Genomic DNA, 14,386 nt, shown 5'->3' on the forward strand with positions numbered 1-14,386 from the left:
TCGCAGTTAGATGAATCTGTGTACATAGCTCTATGGTGGGCACCAGTCACCGGGCAGCTCTTGCCTGCCCTGATGCCACCTCTGCATAATAATTAGCAAATAAAAACTGTCCTGGTCACAACAAAGCTTCTCCTGCTATCAACAGCTGCCGGGTAACAGACAGACCCTGGAGCTGAGGACCCTTTTTTAATCCTTGGTCTTACTTTGCCCCATCCTCTTTGAAACCTGTTTGTCTTCTTACCTATGAATTTGCCCTTCAACAGCCATGGTGGGTAGAAACATTGTAAGGAGGGCTTTTCCTCTGGGCTTCTGTTTGAGGAGATGGATCACTAAGGTTCATGCCTTTCAAGAATCTATTCAGCAAACCTCTCTGCAGACCCCTCTGCATGTGGCCTCAATGTGGGTGGGGACCGGTCATCCTCGCCCCCCACGCCTGCTCCTCAGCTCTGGGTGGGCCAGCTCGTAGGAGGAATAAACTAAGAAATAATGCATGTATCACAAGCAATGGTGTGGTCAAGGGTGGCTGCACTGGTGCTGACAGTTTTCTGCAGGATGACCCACCCACCCAGTCGTCTCTTCTGAGATGGCTCCTGACAGTGTGGTCAGCATCCTCAACAACTGTCTCAACGACTTTCATTACCCTTCCCAAGTTCCCCAAATGCTCCACTTCCCTTATCCCAGCAGCCCCCACCCACCTTTCCTACAGTGCCAACCTACCACTTCCCCTTCGAAGCAAAGCATGCATCAGAACAAAGAATTCAGAAGTCCCAGGATCCTGAGGTGGAGGAGAGAGGAAGAGGGCAGTTTTCAGCTTAGGGTCTCCCATCTCTGGGAGACAGAATCCACAAGTCTCCAAGTAGGATTCTGAGGGCCTGAAGGAACAGGCTCTGAAATGCAGATTCCTCAAGTTATCCTCCATTCTATGGGCCATAAATAAATATTTAAGTCCCCTCCTTCAGGGTCAAGCCAGAACGCCAGGCAGCAGATAAGAACCCCCCCCCGCAGCCTTTTCCACAGGCTAACACTGCCCCCTGCTGGATTCAGCTGGAACATCCACCTCAAGCACTACTAACAGAAATAAGAATCCAGGCACTCTTACCTAAGAGCCCTGCCAAGTCCCACCCCTGGCCTGGCATGGGGAACGGCTGAAACCCTTAGGGACAGTGTATTCTGGGGCTAGGCTTGGATGGTGGCAGCAGGAACAGCCCTTTGGCACAGGCAAAAGAGCCAGGGCCTCTCCCTGTCTCCAATCTGCTTTAATGCAGCACACCTGGGAGGCAGCGAGCACTCCTCAGGTCTCTATCTCGTCTCCCTCCCGCCTAAGAGCCCCTTCCCACCTGCTTTTAGCACTCCTCTGGCTGAAGAGAGTAAAGCCATCTTAACCTGAACCCATCAGAAACTAAGCTCTCCTTCCCCAAACCTGAATCTCTCTAGAAACCCTATGTCTCTGTGTTCAACATCCAAGATCTGTAGGCCCTGTCTCTACAGCATCTTTTGAATCCAGTCTTTTCTGAATTTCCCTCACACTTCAGCCCTAGCCCACCCTGCACCTACCCTATTTCCATGGGGTTATTGCCCTAAAGTGCAGCTCTTATGGAAATCCACTCAGAAGCCTTGTCATTCCTTCCCTCTAATTACATGCAAATTCCTCCACAACATGGCTGGAGTCTGCCGTGTGTTCCCTCCACTCTGAATGTAGAGCTCTTTCCTGAGTACACCCGCACCTTCCCTGACCTTACTCAAGCTGGTGTTTCTACCCAGGATGCTCTCTTCACATCCGTTTAATCTTCATCAAATCCCACACCCCCCCCACACCCCGAGGGTCGACCTTAAATGCAACCTTCCATATGAAGCCTTTCTTGGTCCCCCAATGAACCCAGAAGTATCATCTCTGACCCCAAGGCCCTGAGTCACCCTACAGTACTTAAGTTCCCCTCTCATGATAGACATCTGTGCCCTTGTCTGAGCCCCCTCTGGGCTGTAAGCATATCAAGGCCAGGACAGTCTGGGGCCTACAATGGTGCTCCATAATACTGGCTGACAGGCTGGCAGCAGAAATGTACTGACCTACCTTTCCAGGAAAGCAGGTTTTGATGAAGAGAGTGCACAGGCCCTGGCCTGTGGGCAAATGGGACATGGGGCCTGTGGAGAATTACAGGGCAGGAAGCGTTCTCAGAGCCCATGTGGTAGAACCCCCTCATTTTACAAACAGCAAGTCTCAACGAGGGCAAGGAGTTGAATGGGATCCATCCCCTTTCTAGTGCAGGAGAGACTCAAAACTGCCAACTCTTTCCTGTCCTCCAGTCTGGCTCTTCACACACACACACGCCACTTCCCCACTTTTTCTGATGTTGACTCTACACCAGCAAAGGGTTAGAGATGCCTGAACATCTTTCCTGGGGTACCCTGGCTTCTCCAGATCCTGGACTGAGATGCTTGGGACCCAGCCTAGGCCCAGAGAGCACACTGCTGCTGGGAGAGGGGGTACTCATCGCCAATTGAAGCGTTCATTCCCCACGAGGCTGTGGCTGTCCCATCCCCACCCCACAGCACTCATGCCACACAAAAACATTCTAGAAATGTTTAATGCCACAGAGAAGTCCCAAACCTGCAGAAAGCCACCCTCCTGAGTGCCTGGAGCCAGGGCTGTCCCCCAGAGGGGACATGAGCAGGCAGGAGGCCTGCACAAGCCCAGGGAGCAAGCGATTTGCTGACATCCTTTTGTCTTTTACCCTAAATGCCTGAAGTTCTGTTAGACCCGGGAAAGAAACAAGAGGAAGTGGGAAAGGAGTAGGAGGAGGGCGGGTCTCTTCAGGGCACTCTTCCTGCTTTGGGATCCTGACTCACGCAGCAAACAGGGAGGAACAATTCCTTGGACCAGACTAGGGCGGGCTGAGCCTAGGGTTTGTAGAAGGAGCAGAGGGAGGTTCCTGGGATGCAGTGGGCAGGAGGAGTCATCAGCAGAAGCTAAAGGGGAGGCCTACCTTCCCCCTCTGGCTCCTTCTCTCCAGCCTCTAAGCCCTTCCTGGTGTGCACAGACCCTCCTGGGTGCTGGCATTCAATAGGACGCACAACTCTCTGCCCACCATCACTTTGGGCTTTTCTTAAGTATGACATTGTCATACTCAGTTCCCTGTGGCCAGCCAGAGGCAGAGAAGTCCTTCCCCACTGGGTAGATGTGCTGGAGGTCACTGGGGTCTCCATCAGCTGTGGCCTGCCTCCTCCAGGCCTCACCCTGAGGTTCCTGTGGGCTGTCATACAGGGACAGGACTGCCACACCCTCGGGCTCATCGTATATGTGGTCAGGTCTTGAAGGCCGGTGCTCCACAATGCTGTCATACAGAGGGTCAACTGAGGGCTGGGGAGGGACCACCAGGATGCCCCTCAAGCTCTTCCCCAGGTTACGGGCCACCGCATCAAAGGGCACTGCATATTCCCCCTCCGGGCCCCGTGGCCGGGAGGTGGGCGCAGGGGTACTGGGTGAAGGTGGTGGCAGTGAGTCGTGCGGCCGGGAGTACGGGCTCTCCGGCCGGGGCAGCACTGCTGGGACTGTGGCTGGTTGGGTTTGTGGCCCAGGAGGGGCTACACTCTTCTGGGCAGAGATGGCCTCTTCCAGGGCCAAAAAGATCTCATTGCCTTGCCGGGTTTCGAACTCAAAGTTTCCCTCTCCAGAGACGCACCGCCGTCCTGCCTCAAAGGAAAAGGTAACCTGGTCGAGGGGGAAAGGCGGTTAAGGGCCAGGACACAGAGCAGGGCTGCTTCTCCTGAACCACATTCTGAAACGCAGATCCATCACCCCTACGCTTGGCCCCACCGGGACCTGCGAGCCTGCTCCCCAAACTGCTTCTCCTCCCTCCCTCCACACTTTCCTTACAAGCAACGCCCTCTCTCACCTCTCCTCTCCCTTCACCTTCCCTCCTGTCTACCCGCTTGTGGAGCTGGGCACACGCTGTATCCTCAGCGACACAGGCCACTCCTGACCCTCTGACTTCTCCACCTTACCGCCTCCCTTCCTTCTCCCCATCCGCTGCCTCCTCTCTCGCCCCTTCTCGTGTCCGTGCCTCTTCTTTGCTTTCACTCCCTCTCCTCTGGTTCCCCTTCCATCTCCTCCTTCAGGCCTTTATCTCCTTTCCTCCCTCCCTGCGTGCCCCCTTCCTCTCGGGGCCCTTGGGCCCTCCCTGGTAATCTTTCTCTTTTCTCCCACCGCTCACCCTTTCTCTCCACCCACCCCCTGCAGCCCCTGCTCACCTTGTCTCGCCCAAAGCGCCGCAGGAACCTATAGGGCCAGATGTACAAAGGGGATCGCAGCTCAGGGCCACCCCACAGCTCCAGAGCATTCTTTCCAGTCCGGAGGGTATAGGACCCCCGGAGCCGGCACCTCTCACTGGCTTCCGTGGGTCTCATGGTCACAGCAAACTCCTTGCAGGGGGCCGCTGGGGAGGAGAGAGGAGAGAAGGCAGTTAAAGAGAAACAGCTGACCTGCCTCGCCTCTGCCCTGCTCTCAATGAGCAAGCTGAGGTCACTAGAAAAAGCATCATTCGCGTTCCCATGACCTGCTCTGTGCCAGGTCACACCCCCTCCAAATGCCAGGTACCTCCTCCCGACCCTAGCAGGCATCATGCCCTAAGCCACATGCACCCCAACCTCGTGCCCACATCCTTCCTATCCTGTTGTCAGAGCCACAGCCTTGTCTTTTCCGTCTCATCTCTCTCCCCAACCCAGCTGCCCCCCGCCCCCAACCCCTACTGTCTTAGCTGCAGGTGCACCTGATCCTTCCCTCCAGCTCTCAACCTCCTCACCCACCGCTGATGCCAGCCATGCCCTCTGCGGGGTGGAGACTGGATGTCCCTGTATCTTCCTCTTCCTTCCCACACCCACCTACCCACAGGACTAGACAGATCGCAAGGGGGGGGCTGCCTTGTCAGCAGAAACCTGCCTTGCCGCAGAAAGCCCTTTATTTTCAGAAGTTGCTCAGGTCCTAATTACAGAGGGTTCGAGAGCAGCACCTTCAGTGGACCCTCAGCCCTGCCCTCTCCCACCTGCAGGGCCTGGGCGAGAGGGAGCGAACCCAGGTTGAAGGGCTGACAATCCGGGCAGGCCAGGCTCCTCCACCTTGGGCCACACCCGGAAGTGATGCAGAGAGGCTGATAAGGGGGCTGGCCGGGGCTGGGGACAACCACAAGGCAGGAAGACGCAGCCTGTTGGCTGGCCCACACCTCCTCCCCACCACGCCCTGAGGAGAGCAGAGCCCCCTCACCTGTGATGGTGCTGCTGTACAGTTCATTCTCCTCCATGCAGGGCCTGCTGCCCTTCCCCTCGGGTCCCGGCTCCTTCCTCTGGCCCTGGGGAAGAGGCCAGAGTCTCACCACTTGTCACCAAGCCCCGCCTTCGGCCTCGGCTTTCCTTCAGGGCACACTCAGCCTGCTGCCCCTGTCTACATTCTGGGTCGGGGTCACCCCCACCAAGGAACTGAACCCAAACTCCTGGCCTTGGCTCTTATAACACCTGGGCATAGAAGTATCGACTTCCCCCTCCTGCATAGCCCCTTGCCCTTTCTGCACCCCTGGACAACTCACAGGGAAGGCTAGAAGGCAGATGGCCTGCATCCAGTTGCTACGCTCGGCAGTGGGGGCCGCCAGCAGGTACAGGCGCTCCTTGGTCTCCAAGAGGAAGGCGCTGGTGTCCTTGGGGCTGCTGGCCTCCCCACTGGCCTCGGTCACCCGCAGACAGTCACTGAGGCGGATCACCCTCCGGGCAGCCTCTCCACGGCGCGGCTTCTCCGTGCCCTCCTGGAGCTCCAGCCGGGCCAAGGCACAGCCCGACTGTCCATACAGCACAGCCCCAAACCTGCGCCATTTCTGAACCCAGATGCACGGCGGGGAGGTGCCAAGAGGGAGTCAACCAGAGACGGAGAGGTGGTGACCAAAGGGAAGTGGAGGATCCCCATGGGAAGGGACTGGGTGAGCAACTTGGGGAGAGCAGTAAAGGTCCCAGGAGACCCAAGGAAGCAAGCCGGGGCCTAAGGAATTAGAAAGCATTGGAATTGGAGATCCACCACAAGCAACCAAGAAGAGGCCTGAGGTGACAGCAGAGAGAACGCCAAAGGCAGAAAAAGCACAGTGAAGGTGTGAGGTGGCCAGGCAGCCCAACCCAGGAGATCCACAGGGAAAAGCAGAGAGTTTTGAGTTGCTGATGCCCACAGGGTCAGGAGCGCAGGGCCACGGCCCAGACGCAGACCAGTATCTCACTCCATAGAAGGCCTTATCTCCAGGAACTTCAGTCTGGCCTCCTGAATCTTCCCACCTCATCTCTTGGCAGGGTGGGCAGAAAGGGAGGGAGGGAGGGAGGGAGGAGGAAGAGGAGAGGAGAAAGGAGGGGAGAGGAGGACAGGGGAGGGGAGGGCAGGGGAGGGAAGGGCAGGGGAGATAGAGAGTGGTGTCCTGGTGTGGCTCATCCGAGGGAAGGAGGACTTCCTCATTTAAGGAGACCAAGACAGAGAAGGAGGTTGGACACACTGGGGTTCTGCTTAAGCTTAACACCAGCCAAACCTACCCCAGTGCGGCAGGAGAAAAGGAAGGAACCGCCACTGCAATCCTGAATTACCCCCTCCACTGTTCCTTCCATTCCCTTCCAAAGTGTCCCCATGAGAAGAAGTCACCAGAGAGCAAGAGAGGCAAGGAGGGAGTTAGAGCCTTCCTTTACCCCCTCCCCCGGGGGAGTAGCGTCAGCAAAGAGCACAGTTTGGGGCCTGCTTGGGGAGGCAAGCAGCTGCTAAGGAAGGAGCCCTGCCAAGTTAAACTCTGGGTCTAACGTGGTGGATGGCACAGTCCCCACCATCCCGTAAGGGTTTGGGGACATTCGGCACACCCCTCTCCTCCCCAGGAATTTTTAGCAGCCCCCAGCCCCTCGGCCCAGCCCCAGCAGCCTCGCCCCTCCTACCTTTCCAAAAGTCTGCTGCTGCTGAAGGTACAGGAAGCCCTGCTTCACCGCCAGGTCTTCCATCCTGCCACCATCGCGGTGCCCTGCCCTGCAGCCCGCTTCTTCCACTCCCGCCCTCCTTCTGTCCTCTCTGCCCTGTGTGTGCTCCCCCTTCTCTCAAGTTCATTTCCTCTCTGCCCAGAGTTTTCTGCACTATTCTAGTCTGCTTGATGACGAAAGGCTGATAAGCCCTGTGGTTTCTTGCTCTGCGTGTGTGTTTTCTCTTCTTGATGAGTGAGTTTCACGCTCAAGCTTCCTGCATTTTCAGTCAGTGAAAGATAATTTCCAAACAGCCCACTTCCAGCTCTTTCATGAGCAACAACTCAGGTCCAAAAGCTGGTGTGGGAGTCACCAACGGAGAGTGGCTGACCCATGGGAACAAAGAGACCCAGAAACCAACTCTGACGGTAAAGCCAACAGCAAAAGGCCCCACACTCAAGCTGGGTGCTCAGCGTGACAGGCTGGAAGAAAACTTAGAAATCAACCAGCCCAACCCCTAATTTAAAAATGAGGAGACAGGTTCAGGAAGGCCTGAGGAACATGTTCAAGGCCACCAAACAGGAACCCAGCCTCTCAACTCAGTAAGAGCCGAGCTACGCGCACCACCAGCCCACCGGACACAGGAGAGCTAACCACTTTCACACATGGCTATTTTTCTCCAGGCGAGCACTGCCTGCCCCTAGGCCAGCACACACATACACCGCCTCCTTGAGGTTCCAGACATATGAACGTCCCCAAACATGCTCCTCCCAGACACATCTAAACTGGTAGAATTCACCATCTTTCCAGACTTTGTGAGCATTATAAAGACCTGTGAGTTTCATCTAGAGATTATCTTTCAAAATCACAAGGGCAATCTCTTATATTTAAAAAAATTACTTCACAGTTGCCAAAAGAAAAGTGCTTCATAGTTGCCAAAGCTCCCAGGCACCCACTGTTACCTGTCCCACTACCTAGCCACGGAAGAAGGGCAAGTCTGAACTCACCTGTTTGCAACTCTCCTCCTGAGGTCACGGGGCTGCGGGGGCAGAGGAAGAAGTCCTGGGGCTTCTGATCTTTTTTTAATCCTCACCTGAGGATATCTTTTCCATTGCTTTTCAGAGAGAGTGGAAGGGAGAGAGAGAGAAACATCGATGTGAAAGAGACACATCGATTGGTTGCCTCCCACAGGTGCCCCAACAGGGACCAGGGATTGAGCCTGCAACCAAAATACGTGACCTTGGCTGGAATCAAACCCAGGACCCTTCAGTCCACAGGGCGATGCTCTAACCACTGAGCAAAACTGGCAAGGGCTTGGGGCTTTCAGTCTTTAATTCAACACTCCTTTTACTGCTGCCCCCCTAAGTGGCATCAGACTCCATGCAAGAAGGTACATTGTTTGGGGAAATCTCAACTTCCCAGAGAATATTTAACTTAGAGCCAGATGGTTTCGAAAAGCAATCTGAAGGAGGCCTGGTGCAGAAATGTTGGGGGGATGGGAGAATTAGACCAGCATTCTTGAGGTGACTCCATAATGGGGGCTTATGTAACTGGGCCATTTCCTCTACCACCTGGGGTTCAATGGCCTTGAGAAGAGCAGTGCACAACTCAGGCCTTCTGCTGTACATGCGATGTGCTTTATCAAAACAGCTGTAAAAGATTACTGTTATGAGCTCTTGGAGGAGAGGGTTAAGTCACGTAATGCTCATGGCAATCAGCCCTGCTGCCTGGGCTTGAACAGGTTGATCAAGAGACCATGGGAGAACCAAGGACGCTGGCTTGGGGAAAGCTCCTTGGGGCGTGGTTAGGAGTATGGAAGTGGTATACGGCCTATTCCATCTCTCCAGTCCCTAAGGAAAGACATTACCTGGGAGCTGTGTGGTCTTTGGCCAACATCAACATCTCCTTATAGAGAGAGAAGGGCTTTTAGGGCTATCCTGGGGGCTGACAGAGCAGTGCCTTTCAAACTTAAACGTGCAGATCTTGTTAAAAGTGCAGATTCTGATACAGTAGGTGTGGAGTGAGACCTGAGATGCTGATGCTGTTGATGAGTGGCCAGACCTCGATTTGAGTATCAAGACAATAAATGTTCCCCTCACCCCTCTGATCTCCTTCCCCCTAAGGTAAACCCGACACTTTCCACTTGGAACCACAGGGGGGCACCCGAGTTTACGAGATGACTGGGAAGCTGTTTAAACCTGGAGGCCCGAGCCCCAGGTATTCCAAAGACATCCCCATGCCCTACCTTGCCTAGGTGGCTGGAGAAATTCACCTCCTGTGGCTGCTTTCTGCAGAAGATAGGGCAGTAGGAGTGTCCTAAGAGCAACACCCCTTAAGGCACTTCCCACTTTCCTTGGCAGGATTGACCATGCAGTAGAAGTACTAACCCCAATACCTTCTGCCTGGCCACATGTGAACCCTGTGATCAGTGCCCCAGAAGACATAGCTCCAAGACACAGCAGAGAGCAGAAAATTAGAGGCCCTTAGGTTACCCAGGCACCAGTGATAAAAAGAGAAACCACTGTAAAGGAAAGGGTCCCAGTGTTTACACGGAGGCACAGGTGAGGTGTGGGGTGCCCCTTAGCTTCTCTTTTTGCTTCATTGTCTAGGAACATCCCTTACCTCCCCATCCCAGTGGTTCCTGACTGTGGAGAAGGGAGAACAATACCAGTCTCGAGTCATTCATAGTCATTCAGCCTTTCTCCATTAAATATATCACTTTACTCAGTACAAAGTAAAAAGAGAACCCAGTTGAGAGAGAGAGAGAGAGAGAGAGAGAGAGAGAGAGAGAGAGAGAGAGAACAGTTCTGGAAACTCTGATAGGAAGGGCTTATAATATAACAATAATTATATTACTTAATATTGACATAACACTTCAAATGCTTTATGTTCTCCTATGAGCCCCAAACTCCCCTAGAATGAGGCTAAGCTATAAAAAAGTTAATGAACTCAAAATCTATTTATTAAGCATCAACTCTGTACAGATGTACTGAGGATACAGCATAAACAGGACAAATAGAATCTTTGTTTTTACTGTAGTTACTTTTTAGTTGGAGACCCTGACAATGAAATATAAGTAAGTAAATAGTTTTGGACACAGTGATCAATGCTATAAGTATGATAGTGATGGGGTCAGGGGACAATTTTCAATAGAGTGATGAGACAAGCCTCTCTGAGGGTATTTTCTCCATTGATTTTTAGAGAGGGTGGAAGGGGTGGGGGGAGAGAGACAGAGACAGAGACAGAGAAATATCTATGTGAGAGAGAAACATTGATTGGTCGCCTTTTGCACGCGCCCTGACAGGGACAAAGGACCAAACCTGCAACCCATGTACATGCCCTTGACCGGGAATCGAACCTGCGACCCTTCGGAGCACAGGCCGATGCTCTAACCACTTAACAACACTGGCCAGGGCCCCACAATCCCTTTCTATCTCTGAGATTCTCCTGAATGTGGAGTCTCTGACTATGTGGGGGTCCAATACATATGTATGCATTAAATTTGGTTATTTTCTTTTGCAAAAAAAAAAAAAGCCAATGGCATGAGGGAAGCAGCCATTAAAGATCTGAGGAAAAAATACTTCAGGCAGAAGTTACCTCAAGTGCAAAGGCACTGAAGCAGGAACACCTGTATGTGAGGAGCCTTAAGAAGGCCAGAATGACCAGAGCACTGTGAACAAGAGGTAGCACAGTAGAGATGAGGTCCGATCATATGGCATCTTGGGCAAGATGTGGAATGTATTCTAAATGCACTGGGAGGCCACTTACGGATTCTTAAGCAGGAGCGTAAATGATCTCATTTATTATTTTAAAAGAATGTTCTGTAGCTATATGGAAAACGGATTATCCAGAGGCAAGATAGGAAACAGAAACTAGTTAGGAATCTATTACCAGAGTCCAGGAGAAACGTGATGGTGGCCTAGACAGGGTGTTAGCAGTGGAGATGAGAGAAATAGTCACATTTGAGTATGTACTAGATAAAGATTCAACAGGACTTTCAAGTGTGGGGACTGTTGAGACACTAACAATCAAGCTAACTCCTCGGTTTTTAGTTTAAGCAACGGGGTGGATGGTTGTACTATTTACTAAGATGGGAAAGATAGGAGAAACAACTGTGCAGGTAGGGTGTGGTGGGAGACGGATTTGGGCCTGGTCCGCAGGGAGCTGCTACTTCTACCCAATCAGACAGACAGGTACTGGAAGACTGCCATTGAAATTGTGACTCCAAGAATAGCTGTGATGCCAAGGTCAGGAAGCTATCTGTCCCACCACTCCTGCTCTCTACACTCAGGGAGCTTCCAACACTGTAAAGTTGTTGGAAAACAAACAAACAAAAACCCCACTACATCTCAGGGGCAACAAAAGCTCTGCCTGCATAATCTTATCTGACTGAATCTAATTGGCAGAGCCTATCTTGCATACAGAGCCCTGGCTGCAAGTGAGTCTGGGTAATGTAGTTCACAGGCGTCCTACCTCCGCAAACCAGGAAGACCCGCCAGGAGGACGACCGAGATTGAAATGCACGCTTAGCACCAGTCCACTCCATCCAAAACAGAAAGCGATACTCACTCCCGTCACCGTTTCCTTCGCACGTGGTAGCCCCCAGTCAGGGCAAACTCCAACCAACCAATACTCTCAGAATGCAGCTAAAATCTAATCTGGGGGCCCTGACTGGAAGCCAGAGAGGAATCCAATGGAAAACAGGAACCGGCATTATCTGACATTATCTAACCGGATAATTCCTAGGGGGAAAGATTGGAATTGGCCTCAGCAGGCAGGGACTGACCTGATTTGACCCAGAAGGAGGGCTTTCCCACTCAGACTGAGCCCAGAGGTCCTAAAAACCTCTTGGTCTCCCTCCAACCCCACTTCCCAGCATCTGACCCCTCTCGGGAGGCAGCCTAGAGGACTGATTAGGAGTACCATCTATTTGGGAAGATTGAAACTGTGCCTGCTGCATGTATCTATTATCGCCACTTTATGGCGGCTATTTCCATGAGTGTTTATGAAAGAGAAAAGGGCAGAGATGAAAACAAGATCACTATATGGGTTGCTGGTAAAACCCAGGATCAGAGAGCAATGGCTTTCCGACTGGAGCAGAGAGCTAGGAAGACGCAGGCATAAACTCTGCAGCCGGCTTGTAAAGTCAAGAACACAGCATCCTAAGTGGGGCGGTGGGCGCAGCTGCAGGCCCCTCGGGGGTGGGGTGTCACAGCCGCGGCCGGCGGCGGGGACGAGGGGCGTCCAGGGCCAAGATAAGACGGGGACGCTCTGAAGCGAGGAGTCCGCCAGGTGAGGGGTTCTGGGCGGGGTCAGGTCCGGGTCTCTCCGGGAGTCCTCACCGCGCTCAGGGAGCGCCAGCTCCAGCTCCAGCGCCCGCCGGCGCGAGCACACGGCCCCTTTAAACCCATGTAAACAAAGCTTTGTTCCCGGCCCCCTCCCTCCGCGTTCCCGGGCCCGCACCGCCCCCCCAAACCCCCGCCCCCGACGGCTCCGGCCGCTGACGTTGCCCGCGCCTTTACGGCGTCCCAGCGGCGCTGCGCATTCTCCAACCACCGGCCGGCCGCTGGGGCCTGCGCAGCCGGGCCGCACTACGCCACCAGCGTAGCGACGGGCCCCCAGCGCGCAGGCGCAGCGGCGACGGCGGCGGCAGCGGCGGCGGCCCGGCCGAGGTGCGCGCTGGGGGGGAGGGGGCCGGAGAGGAGCATGAATGGAGCAAAATGGCGGATCATGTGCAGGTGAGAGGAGCGGCGGGGGAGGGGGCGGCCGCGCAGAGTGGGGAGTGGGGCTCGCGCGGCCCCTGGAGCTCAGCCGGCTCGGGGCTCACTGGGCCCGCGCCGTCGCCGCTCCGGGCCCGAGCCGCCGCCCGTCCCGGAGCTCCGGGGCCTTTCCCGCCTCCCGGGGCCGGGGGCCTCCTCCATCCCCTCCCACCCGGTCCCACGCCTCTGGCTCCGGGCTGGGGGTTTGGGAATCGGCGCCCTGGCGCGCACGGCCGATCGCGCTCCGCAGTCACTGTCTTCCCGCCCGAGGGAGGCCTCCCGCGAGTCCTCGGTGCCCCCGCGACGCGGGACGGAGGGAGACCCCCGTGCCGTCTCGGTCCTGAGGTGACTTCCCCATTACACCCGCCAGCCCTGAACCAATAACAAAAAGAGAACCTCGCACTGTTAAGCCTCGCTCTGCGGAGTCTTTCCGCCGCCTTCCTCCTCATGCCCCCGAATACAAGAGACCCCTTTCCGGCCTCCCCTCTCGTGGATGCGCCCTTCACTCCCACACTTCTCATCGCACAGCCTACAAGGCCGAGCTCCCCAATCCTCCAAAATGGGTGCTCAGGCCTGGGCCCGCCCTCCCTCCGGTGCCCCTATCCACAGTGAAGTCGTTGAGTGCCCACACCTCCTATGAAACGCGGGGTGGAGGGGGGTGTGTCTGTCATGAGAGGTGCTATGTTGGGTGCAGACGTAGCTCTGGAGGGTCTTGATTCCGTTCGAGAGCTGCCAGGGGCGTGCTTGGGGCCCAGGCCACTTTCCCTCACAGACGGGGCACAGGCCCTCGGAAGGGACATCCCGTACCAAACCTGGAGTTCAGCGTTATTTCTTGCAAACTCCATAAAGTTTTTCTTCCGTGCCTTAGATCTGGTATTTTTATGACAGTTATTGACACACATCTATTATCAGAAACCTTCGGATTTTCTAGGTAACTGCGCAGGTTTTGTGTTGTGGAAAGTGGAGAGCATAACAAATATTGCTTTATTGTGCATATTATATATAGTATTCCTCGAGTAAAAAGGAATAATTTTACACCTAATGTGATGTCTACAGGAAACAGGAGTGGTATGACTTCTACCAGTTTCTTTGATTGGGAGAGAGGAACTGAATAAATTTTCAGGCCAGGGATGAGTAGAGTAAGTCTTTGGAGTGTGAAGGACTAGTTATTAGAACAGAATTACATCAAAAATTGTACAGATGGAAGACCTCAAGATTTGTGTTTTAAAGCCAGTATCATGGCTTAATTAAGAACTTGATACAAAGTGATGATGATAATAATGTGAAGCATCTTGAGTTTTTATAGCAGCCATTTCTTAAGAAGTGTGAAAGATTTTATGTGATTTTTAAAAATTCTTCCATCTTCAAAGAGTAGGTAGGCACGAATTACTTCTGTCATTCTAAAGGAACAAACCAAAGCACTGAACTGATTTACTTAAGGTAAGACTAAGTGGACCAAAAGCCTTTGACTTTGGTACTGGTGCTCTTATCTGCTGGTGGTAGGGGGCAGGGGAATAGTGTCCATGAGTGTTTCAGAACATGCTTTGAATAGAGAGCCTTTCTGGTTGAGGGTATCTTTTCAAAGGGTAATTCAGAGGAAGTCTGTGTACTTTTATGACTATACATCTGTTCTATCTCCTGTAAAGAAGTATCTCTTAATGTGATCTATC

The 14,386-nt window shown here is 53.7% G+C and overlaps 2 protein-coding genes and 1 long non-coding RNA gene across 3 annotated transcripts in view; 1 reads left to right on the forward strand and 2 right to left on the reverse strand.

The window, feature by feature from the left end:
- Positions 1–2,569: 2,569 nt before the first annotated feature.
- DOK2 (docking protein 2) lies at positions 2,570–7,036 on the reverse strand. The gene is made up of 5 exons (XM_016221106.2): positions 6,940–7,036; positions 5,577–5,858; positions 5,258–5,342; positions 4,249–4,433; positions 2,570–3,709 (listed from the first exon to the last, which is right to left on the reverse strand). Exons 1-5 carry the CDS (start codon positions 7,000–7,002, stop codon positions 3,089–3,091), a joined length of 1,236 nt encoding a protein of 411 aa, XP_016076592.2. The 5' UTR covers positions 7,003–7,036; the 3' UTR covers positions 2,570–3,088.
- Positions 7,037–7,684: 648 nt separating this feature from the next.
- On the reverse strand, positions 7,685–12,378 carry LOC107543544 (uncharacterized). Its single transcript, XR_015714414.1, has 3 exons — positions 12,300–12,378; positions 11,431–11,699; positions 7,685–8,071 (listed from the first exon to the last, which is right to left on the reverse strand). It is a non-coding gene; the product is annotated as an uncharacterized LOC107543544 (long non-coding RNA).
- A 283-nt stretch (positions 12,379–12,661) lies between these two features.
- The window catches only part of XPO7 (exportin 7), a 77,960-nt gene continuing 76,235 nt past the window's right edge, over positions 12,662–14,386 (forward strand). Inside the window, exon 1 of the mRNA XM_087816844.1 lies at positions 12,662–12,695. Within this exon, the coding sequence (XP_087672970.1) occupies positions 12,678–12,695 (18 nt within the window). The 5' untranslated portion in view covers positions 12,662–12,677. The remainder of the gene's footprint in view (positions 12,696–14,386) is intronic.

This window comes from Miniopterus natalensis, chromosome 4 (assembly GCF_054644295.1).
Source record: "Miniopterus natalensis isolate mMinNat1 chromosome 4, mMinNat1.hap1, whole genome shotgun sequence".
NCBI classification, from domain to species: Eukaryota; Metazoa; Chordata; class Mammalia; order Chiroptera; family Miniopteridae; genus Miniopterus; species Miniopterus natalensis.

What these genes read in the sequence shown, in the direction of transcription:
- DOK2 (XM_016221106.2), bottom strand. Translation starts at nt 7,002, where the DNA reads ATGGAAGACCTGGCGGTGAAGCAGGGCTTCCTGTACCTTCAGCAGCAG. An exon ending in AGCAGCAGACTTTTGGAAAG is followed by an intron (nt 5,859 to 6,939) that starts GTAGGAGGGGCG and finishes ATCTGGGTTCAG; the next exon opens with AAATGGCGCAGGTTTGGGGC. An exon ending in GGCGCTTTGGGCGAGACAAG is followed by an intron (nt 3,710 to 4,248) that starts GTGAGCAGGGGC and finishes CCCCTCGACCAG; the next exon opens with GTTACCTTTTCCTTTGAGGC.